Source organism: Monomorium pharaonis, chromosome 3, assembly GCF_013373865.1.
Source record: "Monomorium pharaonis isolate MP-MQ-018 chromosome 3, ASM1337386v2, whole genome shotgun sequence".
Lineage (NCBI taxonomy): Eukaryota > Metazoa > Arthropoda > Insecta > Hymenoptera > Formicidae > Monomorium > Monomorium pharaonis.
The window spans coordinates 14458184-14476088 of NC_050469.1; the positions used below are offsets into that span (position 1 = coordinate 14458184).

General features: G+C 34.4%; 2 protein-coding genes across 4 annotated transcripts; one reads left to right on the forward strand and one right to left on the reverse strand.

Annotated features, from left to right (window-relative positions):
- Positions 1-559: 559 nt before the first annotated feature.
- On the reverse strand, positions 560-7527 carry LOC105829075 (haloacid dehalogenase-like hydrolase domain-containing 5). The gene is made up of 4 exons (XM_036284376.1): positions 7365-7527; positions 4628-5070; positions 3022-3836; positions 560-2928 (listed from the first exon to the last, which is right to left on the reverse strand). Exons 2-4 carry the CDS (start codon positions 4682-4684, stop codon positions 2616-2618), a joined length of 1185 nt encoding a protein of 394 aa, XP_036140269.1. The 5' UTR covers positions 4685-5070; positions 7365-7527; the 3' UTR covers positions 560-2615.
- Positions 7528-8508: 981 nt separating this feature from the next.
- LOC105830940 (eukaryotic translation initiation factor 2D) lies at positions 8509-17500 on the forward strand. Of its 3 annotated transcripts, XM_036284464.1 has the most exons (10): positions 8509-8806; positions 9061-9448; positions 9876-10172; positions 10239-10449; positions 10507-10574; positions 10721-10863; positions 11044-11124; positions 11201-11405; positions 11475-11643; positions 11723-17500. In XM_036284464.1, exons 1-10 carry the CDS (start codon positions 8751-8753, stop codon positions 11785-11787), a joined length of 1683 nt encoding a protein of 560 aa, XP_036140357.1. In that variant the 5' UTR covers positions 8509-8750; the 3' UTR covers positions 11788-17500. The 3 variants fall into 3 exon arrangements, with proteins under 3 accessions (XP_036140357.1, XP_036140356.1, XP_036140358.1); XM_036284463.1 differs by having other exon boundaries at positions 8511-8806; positions 10239-10574; XM_036284465.1 differs by having other exon boundaries at positions 8804-8938; positions 10239-10574.
- Positions 17501-17905: the final 405 nt, after the last annotated feature.

A 17905-nucleotide genomic window follows, 5' to 3' on the forward strand; every position in this document is an offset into this window, starting at 1 on the left:
ATTTATTTGAAAACACAATTTCTTGAAAAGCTTTTCCTGGAATAGAGGATAGGCAAATAAAAATTAATTAAGAAACATATGTAATAGGACATGCAATGTTTAATTAGTTATTAATTTATAAATTTTTAATTTTATTATATATTCATGAGGATTACTTTTCATTCTTATTTCTAGAAAATAGAATTAACATTTTGCAGAATTAATTTTATATGTTGACGAATTAAATTAACCATTACAGTTTTTGACTTTCATAGTTGAGATCAGGTTAAAGAACGGATTCACGTATAAACTTATTTAAGTTGCTTGAATTGTTGCCAAATTGATTGCAATCGAATTATTTAATCGAACCTGTGATGTCTCAACTCAAGGGTCATGAGACTCAGCCGTCGTAATGTCTGTGGCATGAATAATTATATGTTGCTGACAAGGTAAGTATTACACTAGGTAAATACCGAAATCACAAGTTTTAAAAAAAATTAAAAATATACTTTAGTATATGCATTGAAAATAACATTTCACGGAATTCGATTTCTTTACAGATTATAAAGGCGGTAGGTGAAATAAACAAACCTGCGATTTATTAAAATAAATTCTAATTTGCTCCATAAAAGTCACAGAGGCTACATCATCTGAAAATTTTACATTTGATATAGCTAGGAGATATAATATTGATATATTGCTCTCGATGAAACGAGATATTCCTCTACACATATAATAAAATTGCCTTGAATATAAAAAAGATGCACCATACTAAAATACATATTATGCATAGATATGTGAATATGAAAAATATGTAAATAATTATATACAAAAACTTTATAATTTTAAATATATGTATATAATATGTATAAGAATTTAACAAAATCATTAAAGATCATGTATAATATGTATGTAGATGAGTGTTTTGTACTTAGTATAGTGTATCTCTTTTTTTTTCATCAACTATCAAGTGATACTGGCGACAGAGGCAGAACTTTTATTGGCATGTGATCGTTGTAACTTTGACCGTTGCACGATACCTCATTGTCGCGAATGATTGGTAAGCCGGTTTGTTCATGATGTTCATTAAATCCTATTTAACTGATCAGTCTTTGTCCTGACGGACATTAACGCGTTGATCATTATTTGATTCTATCATTGTGTCAAAATCGCTCGTAAGAGCAAGTACAAAATATAAATGTGCGCTTTTATCTTCGAATTAGCTTGTCGTCAATTCATGCGACTTTTATACGTAGAATATCTCAGCACGAATGGCACCTTAAGTATTTTAGTTTAGAATCGATTAATAAAAGTTTTAATAAAAATTGAATAAAGCGTTTCTAAAATTTATTTCTATTATCTACACATTTCGAAATATCTTGTACAAAAAGAAATTAATGAGTCGAGAAGAATGCACAACAATTTAATTTCAGAATTAAATTTTATATTTTTAAAATTGAGAAGTGATCTTAGAATAGTTGTAAAAAAGAAAATTTTAAAATACATTCTACATACACCAATCCTTGTTTCCAAAAATCGACGTTATTTCACAATAATAAATTCGTAATAAAATCTTATCGATTGTTTCGAATTTATTTAATAGATTTTAATAGATCTATTTACGCGATCAAAGGTAATTTCCTTTAGTCTTTGTTACAACAAATATCTTTCTGTTTTTTATTTACTCGTATTTGCTAACGAGCTGCATTTTAAGACTAGACCTGACTATATATGTATACGTACATATATTTTGAAGTATAATTTATACATACTATTATTTTTAGTATAGATTACACTTTTGTATATAATCCTCGGAACACAGTGTAAATTAGCTGTAAATTTTAAGAGCAATCCAGTTACATAAGTCTATTGTTTTTTTACTATGGAGCGTTATACATATAAGATACTTTTACATATCTTGCATTGCTTTCGACTAAGTAAGACGTAATGCACAGTGCACTTTGCGGACAAAATATATTCAGTTCAGTTTACCGTATATCTATGACAGAATGATATAATAAGGTGTAACTTAGAATTTGTTCGTGCACAACGTGTCGAATCATGTAAGATTTTAGTATTAAATAGATATCAAATTATCCCTGGGGTATGTATCAGACTGTTGTCTAAACAAAATTTTATTTTAGTAGTAAATATAGTCATAAATGTACTTAAATTCGTAATAAAAATCTTTTATATACGTCTATTTATCATCTCAACTGTATGTACAATATTATTTTTTATATATTGTACTATCTACACAATATAAATTATCCTGAATTTATTTTTCATGTAGTTTTTTTTTAATTGATAAAATCACAAAAAGTATTAAAATTTGTTTCTCTTTTGTTAAATATATCTGTTAAGGCAGTTGAAAAGAATCAGAGATATTTAAAACCCCCCCCCCTCTCTCTCTAAATATATTATATCTTCATAACATATTATAGCCTCTCTTGCTATTTTCTATTTCTTTGCTGCGAAACATCGTCTATGATGAAGACTAACACTTTTTAAAAGATTATTTGCTATAATACTTACGTTATCATGCACACTCTTCCCTTCTCTTTCTATATATATCTCTTTTTTTCTCCAAAGATATAAGGATATGAATATCCCAAGACTATCTATTATACACTAACTTATTCAAACTTTTCTTCTTGAAACGCGAGATTAATAGCTTGTCCGACGTCCTTCACAATAAATGCCGGTTTACATAGACTATCGTCGACCGGCAAGAAATCTCTAGGACTATGTTCTGGTATGAATTTGGAATCTCGCTGGTGCACACCAGTCTCAACTAAAATACTAATGCAGGCCTTCACGCTGGGATCCCTCATATTATTCCCAAGGAGTTTCTCCAGGCTGCGAGTCTTAGTACCCTCCCCGGATCCATAGTGGGATAGATATTTGTCGTATAAATTCGCGCCGAAAATATCGGTATTAATATTGTCGCTGTAAAAGTCATATGTAGAGTCCATATTAGTTTGTAATATATAAATAAAAATCTATAAACATATTTAAAAAATATTTCTGAACGATACGCACCCAATAGCATAAATCGTGTCGATATTGTCTATGCCAATGCTTCTGGCGTGATTAACGAGCATTTGGTTGGCATGGTAATACGTAATTTCACTAGGCTTTCCGACTAGAACGGTGTATGTCATGTCTTTCCCTGTGACTTTCTTGTACAAGCTCTCAAGACACAATAAGAAAGCACCGTGGCCGTATCGAGGGATCGGTGCCTGCGACGCCCATAGCAAATCCATGTTGCATGCCAACACTGGAATGTGTGGATATGGAACAGCAGTAGGCAATACCGTGGGCATTCCGTTGGTAAGCAAAAGATCTACCATTAATTGCAACGATGTTTCCCAAATTACTGGCTCGCTCAAGAGCACGATTCCTTCGATTTGTGGGAAGTTTGGGTCAATGGGACCGCAAATAGGATTTCTTTTCTTTACGTTTACGTAATCTAAAGATGGAAAGTTTTTCGCCAGTTCCTCTATAGTTGTCGTTTTCTTGAAGCCCAGTTCTTGGGCTATATCAGTTATTGGACCTTGACCGGATATGAGAACTTGTTTGTCATGAAGAGAGTTGAACATTTGCAATGGTGAGTGGGCCAGGACAACTTGTGACTCCGTGACTTCAACGCCTATCCATTTTGATAGTTCTGCTGCTTTTTGCTTACGCAGAGAATTTCCGCTATTGGTGACGAACAGCGTGGGAATGCGAAATTTTCCATTGTTCCCTTGCAGCCGTTTAAAAGATTCTTTTACTGGTGGTAGTATCTCTTTACCACGTATTATGACGCCGTCAATATCAAAAAGTAAACCAAATTTTGGTTTTGTACTTAAATGCTGCAATCAGAAAAGAATAAATTATTAAACATAATACATTTAAGCTCTGGAAATTCTTTAAGTAGTATATAGAGGATACAGAATTTTTTACATAAAATTATTTTTATTTTAAAGTGGCATAAAGATACAAAAGTATTTTTATTTCAAAATAAATTACATATACTATATTGTTATACAAAACTCTATATTTTATTTTATAAAAAAATTTAATTTAACTTTTGCTAAAATTATATATATAGTAAATCATAATTAATAATAATATCATAAATATTGCAGTATTTTTGGAAAAAAATTGACTCAAATAAAATTGATATAAAATTGAATTTAAAAAATTGACTGTAAAAATTTTTAATAAAATTAAAATATTTTGATAAAATTTCTCAAGAACTTTGAACACGAGGACACTTATTTTATTATAAATTATTTATCAATGGCTGATAACAAGGAAAGATTAGCATCAAATGGGTCGATAAAAACAAGGTAAACACGACCTTCAATATGAATAATTCCAATAGCGATACATCGTCAAGGAGTGCGCATACATAAAACTAAAAATAATGCTTCGCACAATAACAAAGTTATGAAAGAGCATTATGTAAAATACGGACAATAACGCACAGTGACACAAGTGATGAGTATGCGCGATCTTGAGTACGCGGCGAAATGAAAAAGAGCAAAAGAAAAAAAAAGTACCGGAAAGTTTCATAAATAAATCGCTCTCATGAATCCGCGCTCTCAAAAAGGGAGGGGGGGGGGAAGGGGTAAAGGGAAAGACTAGCGGAGAAACTCACCCTGATTCCGGTGAGCCTCGCGACGTTTAGCCGCAGTAAGGCGTTGGCGATCGCCATGTCCTCCTGTTTCTTTCAATTAGGCGAATGATTCAATGATGAGACAATGAAGTGCGCGCGCGATCCCGTCGCGACGACCTCAAAACGCTCGCAAGCCGTCCGTCGCGGCTCGACCGTGCATAACGACGCGCTTTGAGGTTATGTCAACCTCACAGCACACCGCACACTTCGCATGTACTATCCGCACGTGCCGTAAGAGGACATGACGGCCGCGACTCGCGAGTCGCGCGAGCGGTACGCTAGGCCTAGCCTAGGCGCGGTAAAGGGGAACTTTTTCTGTCAAGTGTCAGCTGTGATCAGCTGTTATGTTATTTTCTCCAGCGTTCTTTTCAATCGAAACGGGATGAGACTTTGCATGGTTAAGGCTGCCACGTCACAAGATGTTACTAAAGATAAAATTTCATTAATTGTTCTGTTATTATATACGTTTGAGCATCTAATGTGAAATTTAAGCATAACCCTTGATTTAAAAATTATCACATTTTTGTTTTTCATTTTAGTTTTCAAAATCATTCTACAATAGTATAAATCTAATGTAGTTGTAAATGGTTGTAAAATGTTATAGGATGCAATTCTTTTTGCTCATTTTTATCAACGGAAATTAACTTTAATCTCCGTTTTTCTTACTCGTAGAATTAGAAAAAGATAAAAAGGAACTTAAACTAAGATTAAAGCTATAATTATTATCTACACAGCATGTCTTTCAAAAGCTTTCTGAAAGATATCTTGGAAATTAATATTGATACAATACAACATTGTAATCATTCAGAAATATTTGTAAAATATTTCATCATCAAAATCATTTTTGACTTTTTTCAGTGAAATATTTCAGAAATATTTTGAAATATTTAAAAAATATTTTGCATGTAATGTCTATCATTGAAAGTTTTTAAAAATGTTATATTTAATATGACAGCTAACATTGAAATAATTCTAAATGTTATTAAAATATTTAATACAATATTTAATACAAATATTTCTTATTTGATTTTTAAAGTAAAATATATGAAAAGTTTCTAAAATATTATTAACATTATTACTTATACTTTTAATTTATTGACATTAATTTCTTTTCTCGCGTCGATGTGTGAACTGAATACAACCTCATACAGCGCATCTTTAAAAAAGTTCTGAAAGATATCTGGCAGTGTGTTGTATGGAAAATCAGTGAAAAACTGTAAACTTTATTTATAATAATATAAGTTAACTATATACACATATATATGTTTCATCTTTCTGATAGCATCTATTGAAATGATCCATAACAAATATCTCAGATAGCACAAAATATTATCATAAATATTTATAAATATTTTACAAATTTTATATTTTCAAAAAATATTTTTTAAAGATTATATAATTATTTTCATAAACCATTTAGAAATGATACAAAAATTATTATCAACAATATATAAAATATATTTTTAAAATGTACTGAAAAATATTTATGGTATATGAACTTGAAATATTTTTTATATTCTTTGATAATAATGGTATAAATATTTATTTTAAATATTTTCATAAATGTGTAGCATAATTTTTTTTATACCTGACAAACTCGGACATAAAAATATGTACAAAATATTTATTCTTCTTATAAATATTTTATAAATATTTTATAAATATTTTGTGCTATCTGGGATATATGAATAAACATAATTAAAGTATTTGTGGATCATCACTATGCGTTAGATTGCATGTGCCCTTTTCTAAGTCAAGCAACGTCGACGATGGTTGACACTTGGATGGGTGACCCTTTTAACGTTTATAACACCGAAAGATTTCAAAAAGCAGTCAATGAAATATGAAACATTTCAAAAATATATTTCAAACATGTTTCAGATACATGAAATATCCGCTTTCATATATAAATGTCGCAAATATATTTTGGAAACTTTTCAGAAATATTTCTGACATTACATCAAAGCGGACATTTCATGTATCTGAAACATATCTAAAATATGTCTAAAATATTTCATATTTTATTTATAGCTTTCTGAAAACTTTCTGAAATCTTTCGGTGGTGTGTGGGTAACATTGATAAAAATAGACATTTGTATTTTACAATCATTTACTTGTGTGTATGATTACGTTATTATAAAATGGCTCTTGTATTAAAAAATCGCATTTTTTGAAATACTTATATTTTAATATAACTAAATATAGTTTTAATTGATTTTTCATAAATGACTCACTTTTCATATTAATCACGGGAATGATCGCAGTTGATGCATCTCCGATTATTATATAAATCCCTATAGTAGCAAAATACATTGGCAGTATATTGGCTAATATTGGTTAAATATTGATTATATTGGGAATGCATTGGCCAATGTTTTCCCAATGTTTCCCAATGTAACGCCAATATTGGTTATAAAACATATTTCACACATGGCTCCAAATTAAAATGCAATTAATGTTCAATATGAAAAATTGATTGGTTCAATATTGACCCAATGCTGAACCAATATTGAACCAATATTCCTTCTTAGACAAATTGGCTAAATAAGATGAAGCGTCCACTTTACAATATTGGACCAATATTGGGAATATTGTTTTCATATTACTTTCTAATACTGCGCCAATGTTTTTAGGGTTTGTTCAAATAATATTATATTCCGGCTAAGTGTCGGGTGGAAAAATAATTAATTAATTACAAATAAACGAATGACTGACAAACCTTTTTAATGCAATTGCACTTCAATTCTCTTCATACGAAATACAAACGATTACACATAGCAATTATTGACAAAAACGCGTTCACTTCCGGTCAAATGTGTGCGAATGACAGCAACTGGTCCTCCGGGTGTCAAGCGCTGTCTCTGTCTAACCTGGTCTAACCAGTAGCATAGTGGGTGCTAGACAGAGAAAGAAATTGACTCGGAACCACTAGAGATACTATAACAGAGATTCGCCAATGCGTTAACGATTTCTGATTGGCTCCCGTCGCTTGGGGTATAACCGGAAGTATGAGAGAGAAAAATAGATATAACTGACAGAGAAAGCCTAGCCGATCTAACCTGTAATCTGTCACCTGTCACCTGTCAAAAGAAAACAGAGTAAACCGCCATCGAAAACGTCATATCCGATATCCGGTTTTACCCCAAGACGGCACATTGGCGAATCTCTGTTACATTGGCCTAGTTTACATCGTGCATTTGATACGCGTATCAAATAGTAAATAACTAGTGAATGTGTTTAATCATTGGCTGATCAGCTTAAATTCACTACTTGATACGCGTATCAAATGCACGATGTAAACTAGGCCAGTATCTCTAGGAACCACGTCTCATCTTTGTCTTTCTGCCGAACATTTTCAAGGGCTTTTTGCAGGGAATACGTAGTCCATGTTTGGTTGCGTTCGGAAACGAGAGCACTCGGGTGACGTTTCCGAACGCAGCTTTTTAGGTCGAGGAAGAGGAAGAAGAACTAAAGGCAAGGACCAATCATATCAAAGAATTACTCAGTGCTTACTGAGTTTAATAGGTTTGTTCTGGTTGTCTATACTTTTACACTTCTACGAAAAGTATAAGTTCTTATTGGCTGGTTAAAAATATAAACCAATAAGAACTTATATTTTTCGTAGAAGTGTAAAAGTGTAGGCAACCAGAACAAACCTAATGTGATTGATTCTTACCTTTAGTTCTTCCTTTCCCTCCACACTCTCCATAGGCTGCGTTTCGATATTCACCAAATTCACTGCCAGTACTGAAAATCTATAGTTTACGTCACATACACTGTAGAATTTCAGGGCAGCAATCATGTAACTTTTTCCTTAAGGTGGAAACGTGAAAAGTGAAAAGTTTCATGTAACTGTCTCTTTCTATTGGTATTGAATAGAAAGAGACAGTAACTTGAAACTTTTCACTTTTCACGTTTCCGCCCTAGAGGAAAAATTACATGATCGATACCATACCCTGTACTGACAGTGAATATCAAAACGCAGCCATAGTTGTGGCAAATCCTCAAAATTGGTCAGATAAGGATGCGGCGCCGTATGGAAATTCAGGGTTAGGTTAGGTTTAAATGTCGTGCGCTCATCGATTGTGAATTTCACTCGTTCAAAATGTTTATCAAGCCATTCAAAGTTAAGACCAATTACCAGTTGAAGGGAACTGAAAGGTTCGTGAAACGTTTTCGAACGTTTTGATAGCTTCAGATTATACTCTGTATGCTCATTGTCAACCGAAGACTTTTCTCGTGAACGTCTCTTGCATACTCCAACGGAAAATAATGAAAAATATGAAAGAATTTGCAAGTCTAATTATAACAATCATGTTTTTTATGAGATTTATTTTTACAGTATATTTGGAATGTTTATAATATATATGTATGTATTAAATGAAGACTAATTATCTTTTTGTTATCTTTTTCAGGAAAAAACTATGTGAGGAAGTATCGATGGCATATCCGAGTCTGTCAGATGAAGAGATTCAGTCATTGTTGCCCAAGAAAGAATCTATCAGCATTATGAAAATACTAACTCACAATGGACATGTAGGCAAGGTGTATTGCGTCGCCAAGATACCCATGTTTTTTCAACTAGATTTGTATGATACTCTGTTGTTTCCTACAATCTATACGTTATGGCATCATCCACACTTGTTGAATGTCTTCACTACACACACACCAGTTGTATCCAATTTGGTACGTGGTGCAGATCTCATGTTACCTGGATTGATTCTGAAGGAGCCAGTGACCTTGTATAGCTTTGGTAAACTATCAAAGGGAACTCCAGTATCGATTAATACTGAGGAGAACAAGGTTTGGATCTTTATTACTCCATTGCTTAACTCATGTGGGATATATAAATGAAGTGATCAAAATAGGCGATTAATTAGAAGGTGTTGATTTAAAATTCTCAAGTTATTTAAATTTGAAAACAAATTGAATTGAATTTATTGATTCGAATTATTTGCATACCTTATTAATTATATATGTGAAAATTACAAATAAAAATTCAAAAATGGCAAGAAAAGATGTGATACTTTCTCCGCAGCATATGTCATTTAAGATATTGTATACAATATCTTTATATAAAATGTGTTATACTTGCAATAAATTGTGCTGCAAGTATCATGTCAATACTCTGCCAACACTTCTAAATTTTTAATAATGGTTTCATTGAGTTTTTTTATTAAACTTTTATTTGTATATAAAAATATATTTGCAAGAGAAAATTTTTATGTAGGCTGCAGTTGCTGTTGGCGTCACTGCGCTTTCCAGTGAGGATATGTATTTGGCAGCTGGACATGGGAAGTGCGTGGAAGTTTTTCACGTCATTGGTGATATGCTGTGTCAATTAGGCAAATCTCCAGCGAGGCCTAATTTAGGCTCACCAAACGTTGACAGTCCTACAAATATATTGGAAAATATTGAATCGACGAATCAAGAGACAATCGTAAATCAAATGGAAGTTTTGCCGGCTAAGTTGGATGAGCTAGACATCGCCGAGAATTTAAGCGACAAAGACGAAGTTATTTCTAAGGTAGATACGTCAGAAATTCTTTTGAAATTAGATGAAGATAAATTGATCATGTTTAATGTTATTTAGGAAGAAGATGAAGATCATGTAAAAGAAGATATAGAAACTGAAGATATACAAATTTCAAACGTAATTGAAGTTGTTGATCCAATTCAAGAAATGGACAGGCTACTGGAATATTGTTTCTTGAAAGCATGCAAAACGACAGTGAAATCTAGCGATCTGCCAATGTTATCATCTAACTTCTTCAAAAATCATCTGTTGGCTGCTTGTCCGCCAGGTAAAAATATTGATGTGAAGAAATCTCGTTATAAAAAGCTATCGGTTTTTCTAGCAGAAATGAAAGCCAAAGGAATAATCAACACATCCATCATGAAGGGTGTCGAAACATTGTTGTCCATTAAGGTAATATTTTTTACAATACTTTCTCGGCGAAAAAATGTTTTTTTAATCACTTTTTGAATTCTTAAAATATAAAGATTAGAAAATGTTTTGAAAATAAACTCTTTGACTAGCAGTGCATGATTACAAGAGATTTTCATTTATTTCAGTTTGATCATCCACTTGTGAAAGGATTAGTCGTCACTGAAGAACCAATTGTGGCTGAACCAGTGGTTTCGAACAGCGCCGTCGTGTCGGAATGTTATCGAGTGACCGCCGACGTTTTGCCGGTTCTATCAAAATTCGGCTATGAGTAAGTATGGCAGGCATGGCACCTGCTGAGCAACGCCATTTTATCGCGACGCAATATAATTGCAGAAGGGAAGATTTTCTATGCTGTGATGACAAGTCGCTGAATGTTACATCATTGTAATATATAAGCATATGTATTGTGTATTCATTTTACATCGAATATACACGATGATGATTGCAGAAAGGGTGACGTAATGAAAAGAGTCGACATCAGAAAGTATTTCACTGAGTACGTGAAAGCGGAGGATCTGCAGGATGGAAAGTAAGACAATGCTATTTACATATAAATGTGATCTCTCATCTCTTTCAATCATCATCGACAACAATTAATTTTGCAGAATATTAAAGTTAAATCCTCAGTTGGCGGGAATCATGCGTACTAAGGCTCATCAAGAGACAGTGACGATGGAGGACGGGATAAACAAGTTTATCGGACGCATGACGCACATGCATGAGGTTACTCTTGCGGGAAATACTTTGTTACACACGGGAAAATTAGAACCAATCGACATGAGAGTGACAGTGCGATCAGGCGGGAAAAAGGTAAAAACGGCATCTCGAGGAAAAAATTGATACAGGAATTTTACATTCGTTTTTTTAACAACATTGCAGGTAACATTGGTAAATAATTTGGAAACATTTGGAATCAATCCAAAGGAGTTTAGCAAAGAATGCCAGAGTATTGGCGCGAGTGCGACAATCACCGACGATCCTGGCAAAAAGACCCCTAGTGTTCTTGTTCAGGGAAATCAAATTTTATATGTGTACAAATTACTCACAGGTGAGTAGTTTTCATTTCAATATTTATTTTAATATTTTATATATATTATGCAAATTGTTTATAACTTTATTATTTGCAGAGAAATATCAGATAAAAAAGAATTATATAAGAGGATTAGAATTCGCCCCGAAAAAGAAGAAATAGATATTTGTAAAAAAAAGATGTTTAATGATTGTCAACGCTGATTGTGAAATCATTCCCATGTGATTTTATATATTTTTTTCGAGATTTTTATGAATGATTTATTATCAATGAGAGTGCAATTTTAACGAAACAGTTTTAATCGTAATGGGATGCTGCCATTTTAATTATCGTGGAATTATGTTTTCCAAGACAATTGGAAAATTAATATGTAACTTTCTTAGCAGAGGAAAATACGTTACGAGTAATTGTCAAATAAAAGCAACTTAGGAATGTGTAACATGTGAATTCTGATTATTATCATATTTATCCGATTCTCCATATAATTCCTTATCACTACATAATAAAGGATAATAATAATAATGTAATAGCTGAAGAAAAGACCAAGAAAAGATGCAATGAATAGGTAATATTTATGCGAGAGACGACAGGCGGATCGAAGTTTGTTAATATAATTTATTATATATCGAGGTTTCAACATGGAAAAGTACAAATATTGCAGTATGGGGAGGGCCCGCGAGCTCTCCTCGGGTGGGAGGGAGGGAGGGAGGAAAGCAGGAAGGCAGGATAGGGTTTTCGAAAGCACAGAAAGGTAAAAGGGGCGACGCACGTAAAGGGGATGCCTTTTGCAGGGATACAAGAGGGAATGCTGCGTTCGGATGAAAACTGAGAGCGAACCGCGTATATGTGTATAATGTATATGTATATGTATATAATTATTTCTCACATATATATAATATATATTTATATATCTTTATATCGCGCGTTTTATTTTTGTCTTAAATTTATCTCTTTCTTTTTTCGAGACAACGGGATGCCGATGGACGTCGCGGAAAGTGATGGAGGACGTCCGTCGGTGGTTTCTTTTTCCTTTTTTTTGCATGGATAAAAGGAAGGTTCCCTCCTCTCCACGGCCCCCATATATATCTAATACTCATTTTGTTCTTCATTTTTTCTTTTTTTTCCTCTTTTTGTTCTACTATACCTGCACGCACGAACGCGTTACAGAAAGCCTCACAACGCGCGCGTGCATGTTTCATGACAGTAATTACGCTTTTTTTTCTTTGTTCTCTTTCTCTCTCCCTCTCTCTCTCTCTCTCTCTCTCTCTCTCTCTCATTCTCTCTTTCTTTCTATCTCTATCTCTCACTACTCTCTTACTATCATAATCACCATCCGATTTAAATTGCTGATGTTATCGTTACTTTGCGCTTTCCCTAATCATTTTATAGACACATCGATTGATCGAGACATAGCGATCTGTTCTATGATTTTTTTTTATTAAGCGCGCTTTGATTCATAGAATCTATTCATAGATCATTGTTAATATCGTTGTGTGTAACAGATCGCGAAGAGAAAATTTGGGGATACGAAATTAAGAAAAAACATCGTCAATTATCGCGTCAAGTCTTGCGATTCTGTATTTAATTACTTCACTCTTTCCGTCATTTCTGGAGTCATTTCCTGCGATGACGATGTCTCTTTCAATTCGTACCACCAGGAATCCAACTATTGAATCAACAGCTAATTCTCTGCTTCGTTCCCAAAGGGTCTGATTATTAGATCAATTATATTTTACTGTCAGCGGCCGTAATTCAGTCGCTTCAATAATAATCGTCTAAAAGTCTAGAACTCATGCGCGTTTTGCCGCGTTGTTTCAGGTTACAATCATCAGTCTTCTTTTGTTGAAGCGCGACTTGCGATTAGCCAACCGCTCTTTTCCGCACGATTCTCGTCTTCGTTCTAATCAGCAAGATCACGATTCGAATATGAAAGAATCGCGACGAAGGACCGCTTTCTCCTCTCCTCAATCCCTCCGCATCATAAATCCGATCACTACGACTCGATCATCGTCGATTTATCAGCGGTTTTACGTTCGCGAAGGAAATCCTCGCGTTCGCCTCTTTTTCTCTTTTATGTGCTTCATCGTGTTTTTTATTTCATTCTACACCTTACACGGGGACATATGAAGCGCTGAAAACACAAATCAAATCCAGTTTCAGGGAAATGTGAATCAAGTACTCGGTATTCTTTTCATAAATTAATAGGCTGTTTATGTTGGAAGGGTTTTCTGTAGACACCGTTATTTTACGTTAATATTATTTTCTTTTTTATTGCAAAAGAGTAGCTTTACATTTTCAACGCCTCATATTGTATTTGTCGTTGTTATCATCGCACGAATCGTCATCATTGTTCGAATCGTCTCTCTTTTGCTCTCTTCTTACACTCACTCACTTTTTCTCGCTTCTCTCTCTCTCTCTCTCTCTCTCTCTTTCGTTTTCTCACTCGTACGGTTTCTTTTTTGCCTTTGGAATTTTCGTAGTTTTTTTTTTCTCTTTATGCAACACATAATGCGACTAGGTAGTACAGATTAATTAATAATTAATATCATTAGTTATACAATAATAACGTATGACTAGACAATGCAAGATAATAATTATATCGTAAATAGTAATAATCATATTATGGATCGCAATTCATATCAACAATGTAGTGGTGGCGCGCACGTGTTTCGAAGAATGTAATGTCTAATTACTGTTTTCTTCATGTGTGTGTGTGTATTCGCTTCTGTCTCATTGTGTGCGTGTTCCCATGTGCGTAACTATTTCCCGCTTCTTCATTTGTATATATGTATATTTATATATGTATATTTATATAAATGTATACGTGTGTGTATTAACTGCATGGTATGTATCCCTTCTTCCATTCCAACATAATTGTGTTTCATTCGTTTTGCTACGTGGATGTTACATCGCGAATGGAATCGGAGGGAGGGAATTGATTTGGAGATTCTTGAAAAATTGGTCGAACATATATAAGTGTTTTTAAAAAGATTTTTACATTTCTCCGTGATTCGACGTGATTCAGAAAAAAAAGGTCTTCCCCTCCCGTTCCGTTTCTACGGCATGTAATATCCCGTTTACACGCACTCGTTTCACAATGTACAATTTGTATAGTTTGCATGCTGTAGGAAGCTTTCTGTGTTTTAAATTATCGTCGGTATCCCGATTAACCCCTTAAAAAGTATCGACAATCGTCAGCGCGGCGACCAAACGGCTCCGCGCCGCGTTTCGCTTCGAGGGAAACCGTTTAATTAACGGATCCAGCTATCACGATGAAGTGCACGTAGTAATCCTGCCGCGCGATCCTACAATGTACATTTATGGAAATAATGAAATCATTATTATAATATATCTCTCGGTGAGAAATAAATAGCAACGCGACGCGACGCGACGTCCCGCGAATGCTCGTCACGTTAATTAACCGACGTACGCCGTTAATTTCGTCCAGGTCGTATTCAAGCAAGGAGCATGCGAAAACAAACACGAATGGAACGGATCTGTTTGAATGAACGCTGACAGATCCCCAGACTTCGGCGGGACCAAGTTTACGCTATTAATTTTTCTTTACAATATGTTGTAGGAAAAGCGTTTGTCGCATTCGTTTATATTCATTCGCAATCTTGTTCGCTCGCGATCGCTCGTTCTTGCTTGATCTAGAATCTAGATGAGTCTAGGACAGCAACGGCAAACCGTGAGATGTCTCATCGCTCGCAAACATTATCTTGCTCGATATAATAATACGTACGCAATAATCTGATAATAATATTCATGCGAGACGCGTAATATCGCGCTTTGTTCACTAATAATAATATACGTAATAATAGCGTGACGATAATAATAGCAATAATAAGAACGATAATAACACCAATAAGTAAGTATGTGTATTACAGAGTTCTGTCGAGAATATAATATGGTAATGTCTTTCTCGTTCTCTTTCTCTCTCTCTCTCTCTCTCTCTCTCTCTCTCTCTCTCTCTCTCTCTCTCTCTCTCTCTCTTTCTCTCTACGCATTGCTATACGTAACGGAAAAGCCGTTTCCGCGATTGCACAGGTAAACTTAGATCTCCGAAGGTGTAACGAGGGAAAATATCTCTCTGAGGCCCGTTTTTTTTTTGGCCCGGTTTCCGTAAAGATAAATCCCTACTCCTTAAGAGGTTAAAAAAAATCGTCCTGAATAGAGACTTCTTTTCTCCCGTCTTTGTCGTTTAATGTTACACGATATGCGATTTTGTGGCGTCGATGCCCGTCGACGATGGATCATCTCACTAGAGTGTCCATCGACGGGGATCGGAATGCCCTGCCCCAGGGCTTGCTCCAGGATGCGGGTTTTCGAATTTTCGAGTTCCGTTCGATAAACGGAAAAAAAATCGATCGGAAAAATCCTTGGGAAAGGCGAAACTCTTCCGCGATATATCCTCTTCCAGTCTGTTTCTTACGCGTATATATGTACGTATTGTTCCGTTTTGATACGTCCGCACCGCCGTGCGTTCTTTCTCACGACGGCGTCTTAATTATATATATATACAATATATATATACAAATAAAGCACATATGTGTATATATATAATATATACTAGTTTGCGGTCCTTACCGGCGCTCACGGAAACTCCCACGTTTAACCCGCAACTAATTCAGCGTTGTCGGGCAGCAACGCTCGTTAGAGATTCGATTATCTAATTAATTACGAATTTTATTCGAATCAAGTATCATAATCTTTAAGGTTTACAGGGTTAAGCTGTCTCCGCAAGTTCACAGCGCTTTGAGCACCGTGCGCGACAATCGATTCTCGTGAAAAGAGATCAATTAATCTCGCTGACGAGCTTCGAAAACACTGCATCGCCGAAAGCTACGAGCTACATAGAATTAATAACGAAATAAACGCTCGGCTTAAGTCCGCGAAGATAACTTCTCCAGCGAGACATACAGAGTATACTTTTACGTCACCATTCTAAGATTTGTTTTTTTTTTTTCTTTATTGAGCTCTGTGACGTATTAAAGCTGTTCGCAGTAGTAAAGTTTGGTGTATAGTCAGACATATGCTCGACGAGTGGTTCGTTTCCCGATTCGAGTGAGTTGATCCCCTCGTTCGTACCCTTTTCGCGAGGCCTATAAGGAGTAAAATCTATTTTTGAGAGTCAGCACTGGTCGTCAGCGGATGTTACTTTTTTTTACATTCCGATTATCAAAAATTTATTATTCTCCTTCCTCATCATTTTACGCACTAAATAACTTCATCGATTGCCTAACGTCGATTGTTTCGACAGGTATATTGGTACTTATCACGATGGTCGCCGCGTCAAAATTGAATTCGAATTAATGCAACAATCCCTTAATTATCCTAACTTGCCTACCCCTCTCCGCATTCCACCCGAGATTTGCTTAGTAATTACTACGTTTTTTTTCTTTTTTTTTTTTTAAATCATACCATCGTTAAATATTGAGTATCGCGAAATTAGAAATGCTTAGGTCTTCGCGATACTATCGTTATTATTATCACTTGGAGTTTTATACAGTCCTTGGTGCGAATCGTCCGATTAGATTGGAAGCATTAAGGATTCGCGTGAAATTCCTTTCGCGAAGATATAATCTTATCTCTTCAGCCCTCCCCGCCCTTCAGCAAACCATTCGGATGGTACTAATCGATTTACACATCCGTGTGCGAACGATTTGCTATTTAATTACAGAATAAGGTCTGTCGTATTGCAACAAATCTTTAAAATTGAATCAAAATGAAAAGAATTCAATCAATTCAATTTCGGCGATAAAATTTATAAGCTTCTATTTTTACGCTTAAATTCGTTTTGAATTACATTAGAAATGAACACAATTTTCGTATATAATATGACAGCAAATACCGACTTTAAAAAAAAAAAAAAGAAAAAGATAAGGAAAGAAATAGTGGTTTGGATGAAAAAGTTGAAGAAACATAATTTTCACGATAATCTTTCATAACGTTTAAAACAATATATCGAAAGTCATTCGAACAAAAGTTATTTATGTTAATGAAATTTGACATCCTTGTTTATTCTGTTCGTTCGCCTACGTTGTTCTCCTTTCGCGTTAACGAATGCATGTCACGTAATAACTTAGCGTTATCCTTATTTTAATGTACAGCTATCGCGCATGATTTCTTTTCCTTAATACCACTCTTATTATTCGGTTACAGTAAATATCACTATTAATACCGTATAAATCCATCATAAAATACATCACTTTATTTAGATCCGCGTACTTTCGCTTACGGCGTCTACAACGTTAAGCGCCTCGCCCTTTTCGCTGCA

Excerpts from the sequence above, each read along its gene's own strand:
- LOC105829075 (XM_036284376.1), bottom strand. The coding sequence starts at position 4,684 with ATGGCGATCGCCAACGCCTTACTGCGGCTAAACGTCGCGAGGCTCACC. Across the intron at positions 3,837-4,627 it reads CGAGGCTCACCGGAATCAGG|CATTTAAGTACAAAACCAAA; the intron begins GTGAGTTTCTCC and ends TTCTGATTGCAG. Across the intron at positions 2,929-3,021 it reads GACACGATTTATGCTATTGG|CGACAATATTAATACCGATA; the intron begins GTGCGTATCGTT and ends TGACTTTTACAG.
- LOC105830940 (XM_036284463.1), top strand. The coding sequence starts at position 8,751 with ATGTTTATCAAGCCATTCAAAGTTAAGACCAATTACCAGTTGAAGGGA. Across the intron at positions 8,807-9,060 it reads CAGTTGAAGGGAACTGAAAG|GAAAAAACTATGTGAGGAAG; the intron begins GTTCGTGAAACG and ends TATCTTTTTCAG. Across the intron at positions 11,406-11,474 it reads TGCGATCAGGCGGGAAAAAG|GTAACATTGGTAAATAATTT; the intron begins GTAAAAACGGCA and ends ACAACATTGCAG.